The following is a 23,582-nucleotide window of genomic DNA, read 5'->3' on the forward strand; positions in this document are numbered from 1 at the left end:
GAGTCCGTCTGGATTTGTGTCTACGAGGCACGTACAACCGCCGTCGTTAGGAGCTTTTGAGCGGTTAATTAGTGAATATGGAAATAAGCAAATATTCTGCTTAGAAGAGTTGTTCGCGAAATGCGTGCCCACTTTTGTTCGTTTAGAAGTTTTTCACAGAAAATGGCGAGTAGATTGTTACTATTAAGACTCAGTTACTTCAAATTATAATGGATGTAGCCTAGTATCAGGGCACATTAGTCTTTAAAATAATTACCTTTCAAAACGAGCTAAAAGGAAGAGAAGAGTGAAACGAAACGGAATCATATCAGGTTCCCATGTAGCCCTCCATTCAGCTTTAATATTGAGGAATGTTATCCGAAGAAGCTTCTGGTATATTTTAGAAAGTTTTATTCGTATTTAAAATTTAGTTTTCGTTTTCTTCTCCCACCGACCGTATTTCCCTAAATTTAATAATTTTATTTTTTGGTATTAATATTGCCATTGTTCATATGAAGGGCGAAGGTAATACGATCACATACCAACGAAGTTACTATGGCTTCAATTTTTACGCGCAAGAAGACAACTGATGATCGAAAAAGTAAAAGTAATTTAAGGAGTTAATCGACGGGAATGGTGCGCTCGTACATTCCAAGACGCATGGCAATTTGCAAATGATCCACAACTTGTCATACTCTTCTGGTCGGAAAAAATACCCACATTAGACGAAAAGTCCATTTGACCTTGTCTTCATTCGTTTTGGTAGCATCACATAAGATCAAGGTTCACAACTTGATTAGACCCTTTTCGCAGCTTCATACTATCTAATATATAAAAAACTAGATGAAGGAATGCATTGCATGCTAAAAGCTGCATTGAAGGGCTCTCTTCTTGTACTATAGCTCCAGTTATTAGTATATAATTATATTTAATAAATGTATTTTAAGCAAGGAATTTGAAAGCAAGTGCTGTAAAACATGTCTATGATGCTACTTTTCAACTAATAGGCTTATAATTAACGCGTGGTCCACGGATATTTGCCCAGAAATTTTTTGGAACATGGAAGAGGAAAATAGCCAGCTCCTAACACACTATCAAGTCCAACTTACCATTCTCAGAAACTTTTACGAATTTATTCAATGTGACGCTGTAAAAACATAGTCTATTTCTCTAGAAAAACTGGAACCAACTTATATCTCAATAGCCAAACTATAATGAGGAAATAAAGCAAGAAATGTCCTGAAAATCATAGACGGGAATGCAAATGGATTATGTCAGTGACTGTACACCCTCTCTATTTATACAGGGTGTCCCGTTTATGATGGAACAAACTTGAATGGTGGATATTACACTTGTTTGAAGAAAATTGGTCTATGGAATGAACACTTTTACAAAGTTATAGCTTTTTTCGTGAATAGTCTCAAAAAGCTTGACCTTCCCATCAAAATCACAATATCCCACTCGCTCAATCGTTTAATCCTAGATTTGCTACCATTTACAGAAGCTATTGTACATAAAATTTACTATAAATGGATATTTTTTTAATCAATAAGTCATTACCCTTCGAAGATGCAACTGTTTAAATTTTTAAGAAATTTTAAAATTGATTTTTTATATAAATTTCAATATGGATTATTGTAACCGTACTTAAAACTTACAAATCTGCAAATTTGAAAAATGTTGCCTCATTATGTTAGTTTTCAAATGACATGTAAAAATGATGGACTCAATTATGGAAAATTTAACGATATTTCGCATTAAATCCAGAAAACGTGGTCCTGTTAAATAGCAAATTTACACTAAGATATTTTATGTAGTTTCGGAAAATGGTATCATATTTGCAATTAAATGACAGCGGGATATTGTGGTTTTCTTGGGAAGGTCAAGCTTTTTGACACCTTTTACGAAAACACTATAACTCTTTAACGGTGAAAGATAGAGTGCCCATTCCAGGGACCAATATTCCTCAAACAAGTGATACTATTCACTATTCACATTTGCACCATCATAAATGGGACACCCTGTATAGTGAGAAGAAGTTCCACCAACGCAAAAATTCATGGCATTTTACGTACCATACAATACCTCCAGAAAGCTAGAGGCAGATCAACAATATTTGTGAAAGGAGATATTACTCACTGCAATGAAGAGAAAATTGAGGATGACAAAATGTAGGTTGTGGAAGAAAAAAAGATGATATCACTCGCGGAAACACGGTGGTGGTGGTGGTCCGTGTTCCAAAAAATTAATTTGTTTCTATTCTGCAGGTTTGCTGAAATATGTGGAAAGGTTTTGTGTAAATAAATTGAAATCGTTGTGTTTTCAAGGCAAAATGGGGGAGTAAGGGATAAACTGGGTGCAAACTCTAATTCCCCCCAAAAAACTCAAAAAAAAAAAAAATAAGGGCAACGTGCTTAAAAGGAATCTAGGCCTTAAAAAATACCTTCCATTCTGGCTTACTAACTTTTTAAAATCAACTGAAAAACGTTCCTTAACTTCATCTTAAGAGTACAAGTTGCGGTAGCCTAGAGGATAGTAGCGCGCATAATATTGGAAAGTTTCATGGATACCCGGCTATTAGCGTCAAACTTATCAATTTCGAATGGATTTAGTGCATCTTAAGCCATACAAATAAGATGCTGACGTCATAATTACCGATAATAATCGACAAAATTCAAAAGCCCCATATGTGAAGAAGTTACTTTTCCCCGTTTATTGGGTATCTAAGCCTGAAAATACCTTACGTTAAGAAATCTGCTCAAATAAAGTTAACAATAGTATATTATTATATTTTAAAAATCTACTACGAACCCTCTAATATGAACCATCATACTGGAAAGTTTGGAGGAAATCTTACGTTATAAGAAAATCTAGTAGGTCAAAATTGCCTTTTTCACGTCAAATTACTACGACCTAATAGATAAAATATCAATACCACATAGAATAGAATATGAAATATGGAGAATATCAGAGAGAATGAAACCATCTTGTGCCCAAATATTCTCACATAGAAAAATCAACGAAACTTTTCATACCTGAGGTGCCGAGCTTCCGGCTTCCGAATTGGTTATATCTATTTTAAGTGAACTTCTGCGCACCTCCGTATAATATTGTATTCCTAATGTGAAGTGTATGAAGTTGACTATTATCGAGCAGCACTTTTCAGAGTAATTTTTTGTGCTAACGGGTCTTGGAAAATAGTTCACACAGTTTAATATATATAAATAAAACCATCATGTCTTCGAGGTTCTTTACATTAGAAAATACAAAAACGTTCATCCAAGAAGCCGGAACCTGGACGGTTTCTCAGCTCGCTTTATTTTGTCAAAAAAATTATTGCTATAAAATTAAATATTTTTGAAGTTCCATATATCGGCATGGGGATGAATGAGGGATTTTATCTAAATCGGTTAAGTAGTTTTTCTGAGTGCTTCCCTGACATTTTGAAAATGTGGTTTCGAATAAGCCGCATTTAAAGTTAAGAATTTCCCAAATTCGAATTTTTTAATAGTATACATAATGCGTAGATCAGCGTTAGATGAATATCAAAATATAGGATTCAGGATATTATATGGGTAGACCTATGGGGACAGTTGTTGCTGGCTGGTTGGCCGTTCTTATACCTACTGCGGCGCGCATTATTTTTTGCACTATAACTCTAGAAATATTTTGAATTCCACTCTGAGATTTAGACAGTACATTTTAAATATCGTTTTTAAAAAGATATAGCCAGTGGATATAGTCCGCGGCGTCAAGTGTACCTTTCTCTTCAAAGCATCTGCTTCTTTCTCTTATGTTTTATATGTATACATTATAGAAAGAGAAAATATTATATGTTGTAGGCATCACAGATGGTAGGTAGGGTCTTTTCAAGAAATATTGTGGTAAAATTTGTTTTGTGTTCTGAATAAGTTGTGAAAATTTCAAGGAATTTTATTGGATAAATTTTGGGCTATGGTTACAGCCAATTTTCAACATGCATTTTCGAGAAAAATGCATTTAAAAATTAGAATGTGATTATTAGCCACAAAATCTTAACTGGCCTTTAATCTGCTATACCTAGTCCATAAATCCTCGGTTTCTTAAAAAAAACCATGTAAAGCTTTGGCTTCAATTCTTGCCCTTTAGCGAAGTCATTCAAATGTAGTTCGGACCGGTAAATTCGGGCTTCATTACTGTAATTTCCGAACGGCTCCGTATATTGAAAAATCACTTTATCGAAATATTAAACACTATACCTGGATATAATTCATCCCAACAAATGATTCCTCGGATCCGACATACGACCCTCTTAAGCTTTCAAAAAATAGTTCCAAAGCAAAGCCAACCAAGGTGTAGGTTCTGGTCACAGAGTCTTCCTCATATACATGCGTAGCCAAAAGATGCATATGGAGCTGCTAGATGGAGAAATCTCAGTCGTAACTTGGCAAAAGGTGGTTTTATTTGGCAAGGCACGTGAAAGTTTGGGTTAGTCTTTTAAAGATTTCCACCTTATAAAAAAATTTGATCGGCTACATAGAGTGAAGTAGTAAAGAATATACTTCCAGAGACATTTGTGCGTAACAATACAACTATACACAGTGCAGCAATTATCACGTTGCTGAGTACCATCTATCAGGTATTCTCCGCTATCTTGCTAGGCCGGATAGCCCCATACGCCCAGAACATCATTGGCCCATACCAAAGAGGCTTCACTCCAGGCAAATAAGCAACAGACCAGATTTTCTCTCTACGGCAGGCGATGGAAAAACTGTTGGAATGTGGACACCAGTTGCACCATCTATTCATCGACTTTAAAGCCGCCTATGATAGCATAGCCAGGGTAAAACTGTGCACAGCCATGAGAGAATTCGGTATCCCGACGAAATTGATAAGACTGACTAGGCTGACCCTGCCCAATGTGCGAGGCCAGATAAAAGAAGCAGGATCACTCTCAAGACCATTCGACATCAACACGGGTCTACAACAAGGGGATGCCCTATCATGTGTTCTCTTTAACCTGGCTCTCGAGAAAGTGATCCGTGATGCTGAGGTATATGCAAGAGGTACGATCCTCATTAAGTCTGTGTGTCCGAATAGCTCAGCGGTTAGAGCACTGGGTTGTCATACGGAAGGCCACGGTTCAAATCTCGCTGGTGGCAGTGGGATTTGTATCGTGACTTGACGTCGGATATCAGTCGACTCAGCTGTGAATGAGTACCTGAGTCAAATCAAGGTGATAATATCGGGCGAGCGCAATGCTGACCACATTGCCTCCTACTGTACTGTAGTGTACCGTTACGGTCTTGAATGAACTGCTCTAACACACTTCAAGGCCCTGATCCAATATGGATTGCTGCGCCAACGATTATTATTATTATTAACTACTGGCCTATGCCGACGATATCGACATCATGGGAAGAACGACCCGAGACGTACAAACTGCCTTCATCCATATCGAGCAGGCGGCGCCTCATCTTGGGCTGCACATCAATGAAGGCAAGACAAAGTATATGGTGGCAACATCAGCACCGAAAATCAACCAACCAGCAACATCAAACCGCAATGGTCAAACGTGAAGAATAAAGACAGAAGAATGCAACTTTGAGACCGTTGATGATTTCCTCCTATCTAGGGTCGAAAATCACAATCGATAACAGCTACGATGATGAAATCCGCACACGTTGTCAGCCAACAGAGCCTATTTCAGCTTACAAAAACTGTTCCGCTCAAAAAGTCTCACTATAGGGTCAAAGCGCTCACTGTACAAGACAACGATCTTGTCAGTCCTTATGTATTCCTGGGAAACTTGGGTTCTTAGCAAGAAAAATTGCAAACTCTTGGCCGCTTTCGAGAGAAGAATCCTCCGAAGAATTTTTCCGTAGCCTACATAACAACGAAATCTAAGAGCGATACCATGACCGTCCGGTTGTGGATAAAATCCGACTCAATAGGGTACGGTGGGCGGATCACTTAATCTGTATGGATGAGGATGATCCGGCCCGGAATGTCTATAAGGGCAATATCTATGGTATAAAAAGAAGACGAGGCAGACCCTACTTAAGATGGAGCGATGACGTAGGTTATCGAAGGATATCGAATTGGTGGACCTCGGCGCAAAAGCGGGATGTCTGGAGTTCTTTATTAAGGCAGGCCTAGACCGGATACCGGGTGTTGCGCCGTTAATGATGATGATGAAACGCATCATTCTAAAGTAGTGTGACGTAATATTTTCTAATGTGAGCTAACGGTATTGTATCTATCGAATATGCATAATGGAACAAATCAAAGATACAAAACTGTTCGTTTCAAAGTTTGGGGATCGCGTAAACTTCTTGATTCAATTGCAAGGCAACCACAATTATGATGAAGGAATTATAAAGGACTATAAAAGAATGTATAATCATGAACTGATATGAGGAGGGAAAGGCAAAGTCAGACATTCCGAAAAATCTACGGAGGATACCAACAATCAAGGTGAAATGGAAGCCTGCTTGCAACCATCATACCGAGAACCTTCTAAGAGGTAATCACTGTAAAAAGCTGACAATTGAGGCAGTAAACGAGTGTCAGGGGAGAAGAATTCAATGGAAAACATAATTAATAGTATTTGTTTACATTATGTGGCATAAAGTTCTGAACGGACTACGAGATACTGCATCAAGGTTTGATTGAACATCGCTTAATACGTATAATAGCCAAAAATACGTCAAAACCCGATTTACAGTCAATGTAGCTTATTGAGATATTTAGTTTTGAATTATGACTACTACACGGATTATGATAGCTTTGCTCTTCCGTTTTGCTGCTCAAATATCAATCTATAAAAATTAAGATATTTCGAGGTGTTTGTTCAAAGAATCGACGTAAAAGCTTTATAGGCAGGAACATAATTAGTCGATTAATATTTTGAAGAGCAAGAAGTATTATGTTCCTTTTGGAGGAGATGAGTTGGCAAAAAGTTTTAGAACTATGTTTGTCTGGATCAGTATATGGCAATTTGAGAGTTTCCCGACTCCACTCAGATCAGGCTCAAGACCGAGAAAAATGGCGCAACAGGACCGACGGCGCCACTGAACAGAAGGAAGACTAAAGGAGAGGACGATAGTTTGCACTGATATTGCAACCTTGTCCTTGTTGGTAAGTGCCTGTGTGATGTTATCAGTCTTCTTTCTAAAATTATGCACTCTAGAGCCCTTCTAAACGTACCTTGCCATTCACTGGAAGATGTTGATTGTGAAGACAGGGACTTGTGGCAGTCGCAACGTAAGTTAGGCAATGGTATAGTAATTTCGCAAGCCAAACGATTGCCCAAAATTCTATCAACGGCAGCAATGATATTCGTTAATGAAGTAAATTCTAGTGTGGGATCTTTGACCAAATATGAAGTGATGATTCAAGTAGCAGTTTATGAAAAACTTGTCGTCTAGTTAGGAGGGCAACTTTATAATTTTTCACAGTCACAATTTTGGCAACGTTTTGTTGGAAAATATAATTAAATTTCGGGGAATGAATAACGAAAGCATCATGAGAACGATGTTTTTATCCGGTAGGTAGGCCCGGGAATAGAACTGTCAACATAATAAGTTTAATAGGCAATTTTTGGAGAGTACACGATTTTCATCCTGGTTCCAGAGGTTTAGCCTTGAATCTGTGATACGGTGATAGGACGGTGATGAAAAATTCACTTAGTTGGTTCCTCCAAATTATATTATTCTGCTTGTTTACTTAATTACAAGACTACCTTGCAATATCCGTAGGTACCCAGGTTCACGTCATTATCCGTAATCCATTTTACGTACTAGGAGGAACGTAGAGTAATCAATTCCGCTATCTGGTCCCAAGCCCAAGTAAAGGAGGAGGGTTTGAGGCAACGTACTTTGTACTATAAACAAAAATAAAATGCTGAGATCAGGGAAAGTGATAAATAAAGTATAGTTGGAATTATTCCACTATGCTAAATCCTACTTGATCTCTCTTGGTGACGGATCTCGCGACAGGCCGACCAAGAAAATGTATCCAATGCCGTTAGAAACAAGCTGATCGGATCGAGTAACAAGCCTCGGTAAATTTTGGGGCGTCCACCTTAGTCGATGCGGCAGAAGGGCCCGGTCTTGCCGAGAAATGGGCAAGGATTCTGGACGTTTGGATGACCTCAGGATGTAAGTATTGATATCTGCGCGCTGCAAGAAATCCGATGGCCTGGGACCAAAATCTGGTACTTAGAACGCGAACGCGATAAAAATGACTACAAACTTCTTTATTTATTACACTGAATTCGGTGTTAGCATTGCCATCTCAGAAGGTTTCCGCGATGCCATTAAAGAAGTAGAACGGTTTGATGACCATTATATCAGCTGATCGTACTATTCATTTTTTCACTGCGTGCGCACCACAGACAGATCGACCTGATACCGAGAAAAATACAGATGGCTTGTGACGTTTCTATGTCACAGCGAACGGCATGACTGAAGCGAAGAAGAAATTTCTGGTGGAATTCTTAAATTCAATAAACATCGCAAAGTAGGTTTAAAATCGAGGAGATTATGTTAACGTTGCAGAAGCAGGCCAGAATATGAGGAGCTATACCAACTATACAAGGTTAAATAATAATCGTTGGCGCAACAATCCATATTGTATCAGGGCCTTGAAGTGTGTTAGAGCACTTCATTCAAGACCGTTACGGTACACTACAATACACTGTAGGAGGCAATGTGGTCAGCATTGCGCATTGCAGCACCATACAAGGTTGCCAGGGAAAAACACCAAAACGCGATCGCAAACAGCCCTTCAAGGAGCTTTGCAAAGAAGCTGACTCTAATACTCGGGATGGTGTATGCAAAACAATTATGGCATTAATTAAGGAAAATTGTCTCAAATCGCTGAACAACATAATTAACGTCCTTTTCCATTAGAATAATCACGACGAATTTCCGTACATTCTAATCGACCCCGATGAAGTATAAGAAATAAGCCACGAAGAGGTATGGGAAGCGACCAAGAACACCACATTCAACAAGGCTTACGGCTCAGATGGCATACCGAATATACTAGTTAAATTGGCAGTAAAAATAGCACCAAAAAGTTTCGCACAACTATTTATTGAATATTGAATAAGATATGTTTCCAGTACAGTGGAAGAAATAAAAATTGATACTCATTCCGAAGCTGAACAAGCCACTAGGCGAACTTTCGTCGTATAGGCCAATATGCGTCTTAAATACCATCGGAAAACTTTTCGAGCGAGTAATCTATCAGGGAGAAAGTGATCCGTGATGCCGAGGTAAATGCAAGTGGTACGATCCTCTTTAAATCCACCCAATTACTGGCCTATGCTGACGATATTGACATCATGGGAAAAACGATCCGAGACGTACAAACTACCTTCATCCAGGTTGAGCAGGCGGCGCGAGATTTTGGACTGCACATCAATGAAGGTAAGAAAAAATATATGGCGGCAACGTCAGCACCGAAAACCAACCAACCAGCAACATCACACCACACTGGTCAAACGGGAAGAATGAAGATAGGAGATTGCAACTATGACACCGTTGATAATTTCTTCTATCTAGGGTCGAAAATCATAACCGATAACAGCTACGACGACGGTTGTTGGCAGCCAACAGAACTTATTTCAGCTTACAAAAACTATTCCGCTCAAAACGTCTCACCATACGGTCAAAACTCTTAATGTACAAGACAATGATCTTGCTAGTCCTCATGTATTCCTCGGAGAATTGGGTTCTTAGCAAAAAAAATTTCAAACTCTTGACCGCTTTCGAGAGAAGAATCCTCCGAAGAATTTTTGACTCCCTACATGAAGATGGACGATTCCGTAGCCTACATAGCGACGAAATCTATGAGCGATACCATGACCGTCAGGTTGTGGATAAAATCCGGCTCAATAGGTTACGGTGGGCGGATCACTTAATCAGTATGGATGAGGATGATCCAACCCGGAAAGTCAATCTATGGTAAAAAAAGAAGACGAGGCAGACCCTGCCTGAGATGGAACGATGGCGTAGGTCAGGACACCAGACAGCTTTTAGGGATTCGGCGCAAAACCGGGATATCTGGAGTTCTTTGTTAAGGCAGGCCTAGACTGGATGCCGGTTGTTGCGCCGTTGATGATGAATCTATCAGGGAGGCAGTTTAGACTCCAGAAAGCAATCGATTCGGTGAAGTTGGTGGCTAAATCGCCTTTGAAGGAAACATATGTTGTACGATAGTAACCCTCGGCGTAAAAAACGCCTTTAATTCGGCGAGGTGGATGAAAATCATTGAAGCGCTTGGAAGGCTGGGTACCGCGACGTACCTTATACGTATTGTTCTCGAGTTACTTATAGAGAAGCGTGTTTCCTGCGACTCGGCCCTAAAAAATATTGAACAGCCCTTTGTTGTGAAACGTAATATGTAACGGAGTACTAGCGTTACGCTTCTCTGGCCGGGACAATACCATTGGATTCGTAGATGACATCAGAGCACAAAACAGTATTAGCGCTGATCATCAAGGGCAGCAAGAATACGTCTACGAAGATAAAACTCGCAGATCATAGTATACATTCCCATTCTGCTTTAGAGTTTTTCGAGGTGATTTTCGAGAAGAAATTTAACTTCAAGCAATATCTGCAGTAAACAGTTACAAAGGTGTCTAACATCAGTTCATTGATTGTTAGAATACTACTGAGTATAGGGACTCCAAGACAAAGCTGTCGACAACTCATTTCAAGAGTGGTTACTTTGGGGTTATTGTATGCAGCACCTGTATGGGCAAGCGTACTTGGTACGGTTAAAACTATAAGAAAAATAGCAGAGGCATATCGACTTAGTGTCTTTCCAATATGCTGCGCCTATCGAACAACATCCGACGACATAGAATATATAATAACTGGGATGATGCCTATTGACATCTTGGCGACGAAAACCCTACGGATTCATGAACCTTATGAAACAGGTGATCCTGACGCCGTCTGTAAGGAATATGTCACTTGCAGAATAGCAGATACGCTGGTTCGAGACCAAGAAAGGTCGTTGGACACATAAGCTGATATCGAAGGCCGAGAGCTGGATTAAAGGAAAGCATAGTAGCGGACGCTATGAGTTTACCGATTTGGTCATGAGGATTGACCGAACTGTTCGTCATGCCAGTTCGTAACGGAGGATGCGGAGCATGTACTCTTCCATTGTCCAAGGTTCATAGGGAACGGAAATTGAAGTGGAATCCAAAAACGACTTATCGGGTAGCATCTTGGAGAATATGTTGAGTTCGAATAAGGTATGGAAAGCGGTCTAAGGAGCACTAAAAAATATCCACGGAATACTACGGAAGGAAGGGTTTAGAAGGAAGAAAGAGAGGGAGAGGATCACCATTCACAAATAACAGTTAAATACTGATCCAGCCCCGCGACGTAATAACATATGACAGTTCTGCGGGGAGAATGGATTAAGAAGGTGGTGGGTTTGGAGGGTAAAGGTCCCACATAACCGTCTGGCAGGAAACGACGTTGACTTTTGAAGTTTTCCACCTACCATAAAAAAGACAGACGGATATATAGGCAAACATACCGACATTGAATCAATTTCAATAACGTTTTGTGTTTCACAAAAAAGTAAAAACTATTAAAAACATCAAAAAATTCCTTGAGAGCAATACTCTTGAGAGCGCTTAGACATCTGCAAATTTACGCTCTCTCATAAGTTGGGGTAACGCGTTTTGTTTGCCGGAGGGAGCTAAGGGATACCGATCTTGGGCAGAAGTGTAAAGTGTTACCTCCCTATGATCGTAAGTTAATAAAGATTACGAACCAGAACTGATGATGGAAAATATTTGTGTGTAGTGGTCAATGAACCAAAAAATTGCTTTATTTGTCGATTATTGCTGTTGCAGTTCCAGCAACTAATTGACAAATAATCTCAAAATAGACTTTGCATCTCATTCAACTGCTCAGTTCAATGCGTCAGAAATCAGTTCAAGGCCTGTAAATTTATGGTACACAAACTGAATCTTTCGCTCATATTTCCACCTTCCTTATAGGGCATCCAATATTTTAGGAGCCAAAGAATTGCATAATACAAACGCTAAAGTATATTATTTATAGGAATAGCTCTCACATAAATGGTATGAAGAGTTATTGAATTTCTTCAGTAAATTCTAGATTTTTGTCATCTTATTGGGCTTCGTGCATGCACACCGCCCGCAATTCGTTTACAATATGTTTACAGCGAAAATATCTGCATCGACGCAGTTCGAATGCACTTTAAATATCTCAACTTCCGCCACTACAACACTTTAAATCAATTAAACGCATTTACGTACTTGCTCCAGATCCAAGCTATTTTGAGGATTCAAATCGGTACAGAAGAATGTTGGTGGTCGAGTTTCCGAGGAGGATTGGCAATAAATCTGCGTGACCAGGAGCTGAAAAACGGTCAGAGTCAACCCAGTCTTCACACCGAATGCCATTGCACTATGACTATATGTCAACCGTGTCCAGAAGCAATTTAGAACTTTACTACGAGAGCGAATATTACTACGGTTTACTCGGTAGCGGCTACACGCTAGAACTGATCGTTACAGATAAGTCTTGAAGATGACCAGCAAGGGGTCAGTTAGATTAATCAACGCAAGTTTCGGTTTCCAGCCACTAAACGAGGTTTTCTATGTGGAGGCTTGGGCTGAATCATCTACGGCATCACGAATTGTTCGTGGACTTGGTAGCCGAAGCTAAGGGGAGTTGGGGAGGCCGTGTGACGTCGACATTGGGAATGATGATATCGCTGCAAATAAGATCGATCGATATTATTAAATTGATGCACTTTTGGCCGTGTTCTATTAAATGGTCGTTGGGAGGTCACTCATATAAAATCGGGGCATGGAATACATTAGTGTTTACTACAAATTAAAGGCTCAATTAGAGAATTGGGAGTTGTAATTATTTATTATTATTATTCGTTGGATTCTGAAGCGAAGAGACGTTTTCGGAAAATATATCTGTAGATATAGTTATAAATGGAATGGGTTATTTTGCATCTACAACTAGCCTGTAATTGAGTTTTATTTGGTGAATACAGTTAAAAATTGCATCTAATGAGGAAAAATAATTTACATTTTACTTTTATTCGGTATTTCCGGGAATATTTAGCGTCAGGTTTTGAGTGTCCAACAGTAGTTAGATAACATGCTTGGACTGCATTTGTCTTTCTATGTTGGATAAGTATATCGTTCATCGCCAAAGGTAAATTTTGAGGGTAAAAATCCAAATGGAAGTATAAAAAGTGTATCTTGATGGGCATATTGCATCGATGGCTCGATTGCATCCAATACCCTTGTAAGCTGTTAAAAGGTTGTTCATAATTTTCAGCTTTGGGATTTCCAAAAAAATTACGAACAATATTTCGAAAAGATGTCCAAGCGGATTTTTGTCAATTAAGGGGGTCTTTTACCGTCGTGGTTTCAATAAATCGATTTTTTCGCAGACTTTGAAAGTAGACGATGTTAAGAATACGCCATAAAAAAAAATTTGTGAAAAGCACGTTCCATTATGGGTATTTTGGAGGAAGAATATGAACATCTGCGGTCTTTTTCGAGCGCGGCGTCAGGTCGAGGACAAAGGGACTTTCACAAGTTTTCAGCATGACAGAATTCCCATCGATCCCAGATTGCACAGTTGATGAAATCGACATATGAGGATCTTATTAGAAAGATGTTTGGGTGCACACATTCAAAACAATCCTTTCTACCAGAAATGTTTTTCGAATTCAATCAACACTTTTTCAGTTATGCAGTGAACGAACATCTCGCTATAACTTCTTGAGCCAGTTTTTGAAAATTTTGATTTGTTATATTTTTACTTCAATTCGACAAAGGATCGACATGTCGAAAAAGAAATCCATTCACCGAAGTCATATCAAATATTTGTTGTTGCCACCAATCGGTTTCTCTTTCCACATGCCGATCTTCTATTGGACGGAAGTAACATTCGACATGGGATCCCATTCTCTGTTTCTCAAGTTGAAAGTAGTCAATTTATTATCCGCCATGACGGTAACCTGATGATGGCTAGAGGATTGCTTCTAATAGAAAAACTCAGGAAGAGAATGCATTTGATTGTAGTTTTTAATTCAAGTACCATCTCCCCCCTCTTATGACGTAGGATGATGATCCTCATATCATTGTGCATGTGGTTGTCTGCAAGAACTACCCTTACTCGTTTATTGATAAATTCAATATTCAGTATTACTCCATAATGTTCAAATTTCTCGAGCAACTTATATGGATTTGATTGCCACAGCAGGTGTTGTTGTTTGCAATATGCCGAGGTATTTGTAGACGTCGTCCGAACCCACAACCTCAACTTGGATGTTATTTTGGCTCTATCCTTCATTGTCGGTTTGTTTTCCTCGGACAATTTTTTTTCATGCGACATTTCTCTAAACCCAACTGTACGCCGATATCCCTGCTGAGCTGGATGGTGATGTCCAGCATGGAGCGAAGTTGAGTCTCGCCTTTGAAATACAATTTGAACACGAATTTGTTTGCATGCAAAATATGACATGACAAATTCAAAGCTAAACAGAACCGCAGCGGACTTAGAGAGTCGCTTTGCCGAAATAAACTTTAGTTTTGAGGTCTTTGGCCTAGCGTCTGGGAAAAATTAGCAGCATATTTTGTGAATGCGACCTTGAATGCGTTCAAAACCTTATTATAAACTGGGTCGACATCCCTAGTTACTAGCCTTCTTCTGACTACTGGGTTCATGGAATTCCTTATAGGTGGGTTACTTGAGTTGCTCCTTTGAGTAGTTCGATAAATTGATGAGTTCACACCGAGTTCAAGGGAAACTTCTTGGAAGATTTGTGGCCAAATTCTCGGTTGTTATTCACCATCACGCGGTACTGGATGAAGACGTTCTGTTTCGAAACATGACTTAGTTCCGGAAATCGGGTTATGGACGCAGCATGGAGTCGATATCTACACCCCGTTCCAAATCAGTGACACAACGCGAACGATAAATTCGTTCGGTTGGTTCGTCCAAATCGTACGACGCCTAGGTCTTTCGTGCGTGGCGGTTGATGGCATAAGCGGCAAAACATCCAAGGACAAGGAGCCGCTCTGATGTTGTTGAGCAACTCCTAACCGTTTTGGGTACTGTTTTCATGTCCCTGGGGTCCCATTAAAGTTATTAATAGTGTTATCCCCAATTCCTTTCCAACAAGTAATAGCGGTCAGCTTTGCAAAATAGCCCCAATGCTGCAATGCTTCACGGTTACCTTCAAAGGTAGGGAAGGTTTGCTCTCTCAGAAAGGGAAGAGGAACACCAATGTACACGTTCTGCTTGTCCACGGCTACTTATTTACAAGATTAACTGGCTATATTCATCATGTCATTATCCGCAACCCATCAGACCCGCCTGGTCACATACAGCTCTGCGTTTGCAACTCAGGTCGGGATTAACCTGGTACACCAGGTATATATATTATAATAATAATATTATGCACGTGACTGTGCAGCGAGTAGCAGACAAGTACCGCTTTATTACTCGCAGCGACACAATCCCGGCCACCATCAGGGAGCGTGTTCGACTTGAGGTCACCGGGGAAATTCGTGACCGAGAGTCGATGGGGGCAGAGGCGGCGACCCATCAACAACACCACACCGCACTGCAGGCAACAGTTTCAGTACTCACCGAAGCATTCTTCCCCACCGTCCAACCGAGGTTTCCGCTCAGATTCGGGACAAATTCCAAAGAGCGTGTATGAAATTCTCGGATATGGATCCTTTGCATAGACCAGGTATTCTCAGACTCTATGCATTTCCAGCAATTCCGGGAATTCTATCTCAAATCAATGATGAGATTGCATCCCGGCTGTGTGTGTGTAGTGTGGTGCAGTTGCGGCTATCAGATTGCACGGTCAGAAGATTCGCTTTCGTGTTATTGGTTTGAGTGACAAAAGCGATCCACCATGGAATATTCGTCTGGAACGTCGGCGGGACTCACTAAGGCAGGACATTGCTAGACTGATTCAGATCAGCACTGGCAATGCCAGCCGACGGGTGAGAAATAAAGTGCATAGGGTTTACTGGAACTATGCCATCCCCTGTGAGACACCCGTAGTTGAAATTCTGGACACACTAAAACAGAAATTTCTGTCATATGCAGTCGGTTACGACGGTATGGCGAAAGTTATTCCAGAAGTGTCCAGAATGCAATATACGCGAGGCACCAGCGGAGATTTTTCAGATCTCTCAACGAATTCCAACAGAACGTCCAGACAATACAGTTTTCGGTGACGGAAGCGAAAGAATATTGGGGTGGACTTTGGGAGTTACCCGCCCAGCATGTTGAGTGGATCACAGCCGAAGGCACCCGCCATGGCAGAACGCCTGTCATGAATTTCGCGGATGTTACCGAAGAGGAAATTCGACGAGCCTTAAACAGCTCGAAAAACTGAAGGGGCTCAGGTCTGGATCGGGTGCAGAATTTCTGGTATAAGAAATTTACTAGCGTACACAGTTGGTTGGCACGCAGTATAAATGAGGTCATGAGTCGGCCGGAAGGATTTCCATCCTTCCTCACTGCGGGGATTAACTAGCTTACCCCTAAGAAGGACACGGTGCAGGACCCCGCACACAACAGCCCGATTACTTGCTTACCAACCCTCTACAAATTCATCACGTCCATTATTAGTGGAAGGGTCAATGCGCACCTCGTGACCAACAACATTCTGTCTGCCGAGTTGGGTCAAGGGGTTGCGAAGAGCAACTCATTATCGACTCGGTAGTTGTAGGACAAGCAACTAGAAGCCAAAGAAACCTCTTCAGTTGCTATATCGATTATGCCAAGGCTTTTGATAGCGTTCCGCATACCTGGCTAATCGATATCCTACATCTGTAACGCATTATTCGGAAACTAATAAAGTTTTTGGCGACAGTGATGACATACCACCTTATCAGGGCCTTCAACTGAGGGTGCTAATATGTCAGAGCCCATTCATATACGAAGGGGCATCTTTGAGTCTCCTTTGGTTTTGAATGGCACTGACTCCCTTTCATAGCTACTGAATGATGTCAGAGGGCATGGCTTTGCAATTACGTGCTTAGCGCGAACTGACACACTTGATGTACTTAGATGATATCAAGTTGTATGCTGGTACTGACGACCACTTTAGAAGTCTTTTGCGAATAGTACAGATGTTCAGCCGTGATATTCCGATGGAATTTGAATTAGACAAATGTCGAATCCAAGCCATCCGAAAAGGTCATCACGAGCCGCATGTCGGACATAGTGACCTCCACATCGAAGCTATGATCGAGACAGACTTCTACAAATACCTAGGAATTCTGTAAGAAACCCATGCTCGAGTTGATGATCTGAAGGATGCTCTGCTGTCCGAATTCTTGCGACGTGTAAAGCTGGAGCTGAAATCGCATCTCTCGGGGAAAAATAAAATAAGCGCTTTGAATGTATTCGCTATCCCCTCACTGGCTTATGCATTCGGAATATTGCCGTGGATGAAGACCGATACGGACAACTATGTCGAAATTCCGAATGCATCATCCAAAGTCTGCCGTGAGGCGGATGAACCTGCTTCGTGACATCGGAGGTAGGGGCGTGGTTGATGTGGTGGCACAACATCATCGCCAAGTCGACTCGCTGCGCGCTTATTTTGACAGCAAAGGGCAGGCGAGTCCCTTGCATGCGGCTGTCTGTAAAGCAGACTGTGGACTGACTCCACTTAACTTGAAGGATCGATCTTTCAACCCTCTGAGTGGGGTGACGTCGGACCAAGAGCGGATCGATGAATGGAAGTCGAAGGCAATGCACGGTAAGCACGTGAATTGTCTTTGGCAGCCATTTGTCCAACAGATGGCTGCGTGCTGAGGAGCTTTTTGCTGAGACGGGGTTCATGTTTGCCATTCAGGACGGTGTGGTCCCCACCCGCCACCCACATGAAAGAACGGGTGGAGAACGACCAGTGCAGAATGTGTGGTTCGGCGTTAGAGACGTTGGACTATCTCATCTCTGGCTGTACTGTTATGGCAGCGGTGCAATACATCACCAGGCATAATGCTATATGTAAGGTTATCCATCAAAATCTTGTATGGGTTGATCATGGAAACATGTCCGGTCTACCGATATGAGCCGAAAGCAGTACTTTGTAGTTCTGCTTGCAGCATGTATTAGGACCGGCAAGTTCTGACTGATCGCCATACTGCACATAACAAGCCTGACGTACTGTTAGTTGACAAGACAGGTCGCTCCGCGTATATTATTGATGTTGCTATACCCCATAATAGCAACATTGAACGGGAGTACATGGAGAAGAAGGTGAACTATGAGCCATTGGCTCGGGAAAACAAAGAAATTTGGCGTCTCGAGTGAGTGGTTGTAGTTCCCATAATATTGTCAGTTACAGATATTGTACCTAAATCCCTCACGGTTTCCCTTGATGTCCTGGGACTTTCGCACAGTCTGGTTTAAACCATGCAGAAGTACACCATTCTGCATACGTGTACCACCAGCGCTTCTTTAGTTTTTAAGTAGGTAGGATCGTCCGAGCCTAAATGCTTGGCACTTAGTGCTAGTATTAGGTAAAATCCGGCATCTGCCGAGATTGTGATAACTCGGGAATAATAATCGTTGGCGCAACAATCCATATTGGATCAGCGCCTTGAAGTGTATTAGAGCACTTCATTCAAGACCGTAACGGGTACACTACAGTAGTACACTGTAGGAGGCAATGTGGTCAGCATTGCGCTCGCCCGAGATTATTACCCAGCAATGCAATAATCGCCGTTCCTTAATGTGACCTACCCAATGCCACTTCCGCCTTCCGATCACCGTGCGTTCGAGCGCCAAGCCGGTACGCTGACCAATTTGTTTATAATAATCGCAGGTCAGCGTACGTCGACAATACGACGAAGACAGGTGTTGACGAAGGCTTGTAGCTTTTGAGTAAGAGTTGGGTTCATTTTCCATAGGCTACTCCCATATAGCAACACAAAAAGAACACTACCATAGAACAGTCTCATCTTGACTTTGATATTGAGACAACCGCATTCCCAGACAATTCAGCGAAAGCGGATCTGGCGCTCTTAATGCGCTGGGTAATATTCAGTTCGATGCCACCTTCGGCAGAAACCACGCTTCCTAGATATAAAAATTTATCGACACCTTCGATGCTCTGTCCATAAATGCAGATAGGATGAGTGTGATTATCCATCAGACTGAGAAACTTAATTTTGTTAGTGTTTATCTTCAGTCCAACTCTACTCCCCTCTTTTTCCAAATTCAATCATATGTCATCATCATAGTCAAAGTGCTTGAGGAAGGATGTCATAGTCCATTGAACTTCTCCACGTCATCCGCACAAAGCAGTATGAAGAACGTCACCGATAAAAGATAACTTCGGTTACAAGATCCAACCCTGATTCCGCTGTGGACTTCAAAATCCTCCGAAATTTTACCTTTATGCACCACCTGACAGTTTGCGGCATCATACATCCTTCTTATAATAGCTGTTAGGTTCTCCGAAATGCCCCTCATGTATAGAGTACGCCATACCCTGTTCACGAAGTGGAAAGCTTTCTCGAAATGAAAAACCGATGAAGTGAAGATCAAAACTCCGCGGACTGCCCTAAAATGATCCGTAGGGTGTTGATGTGGTCAATGCAGAAGAATCCGGAGCGGAAACCAGTCTACTCTCTGGCGATGAAACTTCCGAGATGTTCTTTAATGCTTTCCAGGAGTATTTTAGCTGTTATCTTTGCAGGCAGGCAGTACATAGATACCCCTCTAATTGTTACTCAAAACAGATACCCTTTTTTGGAATTTTAGCGATCATCCCTTTCTCCGCTCTCTAGGAAAAGTCTCGGATTCCCAAGATTTCCGTATGAGTGAAAGTAGCCAATCTGCAGTAACTGCAGGTGCAGCGATAAATAACGCTGTGGGGAGACAGCCCAGTCCAGTGGCTTTACTCCATTTGAGTGTATTGATGGCCGAAGTGATTTCTTTTCTTCTTAGAGGAACAGCCCGTATCTGTATGTTTCATCCACAAGAGGAGGAACTTCACCGGATGTGATAGGGTCAAGAACCGTGGTGAAGTGTTCTTTCCACCTCTTCAGTTGATCGTGGAAGAGAAGTCGATTAGTACACAGGACCATCCAATGATTTGCAAGCACATGCAAGGTTTTTCGTGATGCGGTATACACTTCTGAAATTATTTCATTCTGCGGCATCTTCCGTTGACCAGCGGAATAGTAAATTCTCTTTTGCTACGGTACACAGTACGCTGAATTTCCCGGGATTTCGTTCGGTGTCGTCATGCACGCCATCACTCGAACCGGTGAATAGGGCTTTCAACCTCTTCTTCGACTGTTCAGATCAGATTTTGATTTGGGCCCTGCGAGAAGTGTCGGACGCAATACACAAGCGAACGTAAGTGACCATCAGATGGTGATCCATTTCGAGGACGATGTCAGCATCTCTCTTGTTACGCACATTCAGGAGGCAAGTTCTAAATCTGCTGATCACAAAGTAGTCAATCTAATTACTCAGTTGAAACCCACTGACCTTATGGCGGGCTTTGTGCTTAAACAATATGCCACCAATGACGAGGCTGCAAAAATCCACAAACCTCCCATCATCATCGTTACGGTGGCCAAGACGGAATATCGCACCACCTTTTCATCGACTTCAAGGCCGCCTATGATAGCATATACCAGGGTAAAACTGTACACGGCCTTGAACAAATTCGGTAATATGCTCAAATTGATAAGATTGACTAGGATGAATCTGACCAATGTGAGAGGTCAGATGAAAACAGCAGTATCACTCTTGAGACCATTCAACATCAACAACGGTCTACGACACGGGGATGCCCTATCATACATCCTTTTTAACCTGGCGCTGGAAAAAGTGATTCATGATACAGATGATAATGCACCATCCTGTTCAATTCCACCGAACTGCTGGCCTATGCTGACAATATTGACATAATGGGAAGAACAATTGGAAATGTATAGTATACGTACAGATCGGCGCAGACGGCGCGAGATCTTGGTCTATACATTAATGAAGTACATAGTGGCACCGTCAACACCAAAAACCAAAGAACCAACCACATCAAATTGCACTGGTCAAATGAAAACAATAAAAATAGGAGACTATAACTTTGAGACCATTGATAAATTCTCCTATCTAGGGTTGAAAATTACAACCGTTAACCGCAATGATGAAATCTGCGCACAAATGTTGGCAGCCAACAGAGCCTATTTCAGCTTACAACACCATAGGGTCAAAGTTCTAACTGTACAAGAGAATGGACTTGCAAATCCTCATGTATCCTTCGGAGACTTATGGTAGGCTATTAGCTACAAAAATGTCAACCCTTAGAAGTTTCCCAATAATTTTAGGCTCTCTACAAGAGGACTATTCCGTAGCCTATACAATGACGAAATTTATGAGCGGTATCACGATCGTCTGGTTGTAGATTTCGTTTAATCCAAATGAAACCACAATGGCATTAATTATAGAAAGGGGAAAACTGGATGGACTTTGCTTCCCAGTGAAGAGGGGTACAACTCTTAAACTCTCTAAAGAAGTCGAATATCTGCGAGTCACTCTAGACAAAAAGCTTCTTTGGAACAAACATGTAGAGGTAAAGTTGAAACGAGTTCTCACAGTCTATTGACTGTGCAGATGGCTTCCTGCCTCGACATGGGGAATCAGGCCTCATTTGGTAATGTGGATATACATTGCTATCATGAGGCCGACGTTCGCTTATGCATCCGAGTTACTGGCAGAATTGAATATAGTTCTTACGATGCCTTCTTATTCTCGGGTCCCCATACATCTGTTTGGTAGAAGTTACCTTGAAACGTAGAGAGAACTGAAAAGTCCCAGAGGAATGCGTGGTTGGATATACGGAAGTCTTCTACACCGATGGCTCAAAAACAGGACAGAGTTCTGCAGCCGGAGTCTACCTCTCGAATAAAAAGGAAATTATATGTGATCCTAAAGGCCCCAGACAGGTAAGCGTTGACGATCACTTGGTGATGAGGAGTCTTGGGCAAGAAGTTTAACGTGCCCATGAAACTTCGCAAATCCTTCTTAGTGGTTGCCAGGGGAAAGTTTTTGATCGCTTCAACCTTGTCAAGGTCTGGTTGACTGTCGTCAGGGGTGATCATATAGCCGAGAAATGTCAGCTGCTTTTATAGGAATTTGCATTTTTCAACGTTTAGAACGAGCCCGGCCTCAAGGAGATGTACAAAATGCATTCAAGATGATCCAAATGCTCAAATTCGCAAGTCTGTTGCTTGAAGCTCTGAGCTGACCTGAAGCAGCTGGCTGGGAGTATAGTCGCCCAGCGTCAGCTCGTCTAGCAAGTGATTCAGCGACGCTTCCTCACTGACTGACAACCGGCGTATGAGCTGCTCCTTTAACCTGCCGAGTAGTCCTCCAACACGTCGGTGACGAATCTAATGGTCTATTCGTCGAGACCGATAAGGGCGTGGTTAAAATGCGTGGCGTCCATTGTGACGTCTGTAAGTGAAAATTGCACCTCCAGTTAGCGGAACCACGCCGCCAAAAGGGGGGCACCCTGACTGCGACCGTTGGTATAGTTGGGATTGCGCCTCCCGCGGGTTTTTCTTTTCGAGACATCTGGCGCTAGCGAGTTAAGCGGAACCAGCTGAATGAAGCGGAGAAAGAAGAAGAAAGAACTGGAATGAAATCACGCCAATCCGACGTAATAAAATCATCGCAGTCCCACAGAAAACGATCCAGCGGAGACCGGAACGAAACTGGCTTTTGCGGCGTGCGTATGTTTCTTGTATTTGTATAGGACAATTCTATTAAGATTATTCAATGTATACAATTAGGATAATACTATTGTAATACATACAATTGAGATAATAATTTGATTTTAAAGCTAGCGGTGAGTCTGTCCTAGCACTTAACAATCGCACAGATTTTCGGTTCGAATCCATTGCCGGGAAGATGTGACGGGTCTTCCTGCTGATTTGCGGGTGCAAAGTGTTTATGGTCTCTCTTTGTTTTCTACCGCTGTGGATATTTTCGCAGAGAACTCTGTTGTTGCTTGGGAACAGCGGTTATCCGTAAAGAGCATTGGAGCAAATTGATTCTTTACGTAGTGATTACATAAGAAGGTTCTTAAACGAAGCGAGTCGGAAATCAGATTTCCCTCTTTGTCTCGGCAGGATGAGCGTTGAGGTGTATAAGGCTTCATCCTACTGACTTGTTGGTAAAACTTCCGCGCCTGGTGCAATTGCTCCCTGTACTTTTCTAGTTCACAGACTTGTTGGTTCTCCCAGGCTTCCTTTTTCCGTCTGTGAAGTCGTTTCTCCGCTCGACGGAGTTCGTGATAAGTCTCCGCGCATGCCCGCGTTCTTTGAGAATGCAACATTACTCGGTATGCAGCATTCTTCCGTTCTGTAGCTAGCTTACATTCATCGTCAAACCAGCCGTTCCGACTCTTTTTGCGGCTGGGGCCAAGTATGTTTGTGGCCGTATCAATGATAACGTTTTTCAGGTGGTTGTGGAGACAATTTGTTGATGCTTCATCTCCAGGATCTCTGTTGAATGCGGTTATTGCGGCATTCA

General features: G+C 41.7%; 1 protein-coding gene across 1 annotated transcript in view; it reads right to left on the reverse strand.

The window, feature by feature from the left end:
- LOC119648410 overlaps positions 1–12,550 on the reverse strand; it is a 30,409-nt gene extending 17,859 nt beyond the window's left edge. The window contains exon 1 of the mRNA XM_038050160.1: positions 12,275–12,550. Coding sequence (XP_037906088.1) covers positions 12,275–12,421 — 147 coding nt within the window. The 5' untranslated portion in view covers positions 12,422–12,550. The remainder of the gene's footprint in view (positions 1–12,274) is intronic.
- Positions 12,551–23,582: the final 11,032 nt, after the last annotated feature.

The sequence above is a fragment of the Hermetia illucens genome, chromosome 2 (genome assembly GCF_905115235.1).
Source record: "Hermetia illucens chromosome 2, iHerIll2.2.curated.20191125, whole genome shotgun sequence".
NCBI classification, from domain to species: domain Eukaryota; kingdom Metazoa; phylum Arthropoda; class Insecta; order Diptera; family Stratiomyidae; genus Hermetia; species Hermetia illucens.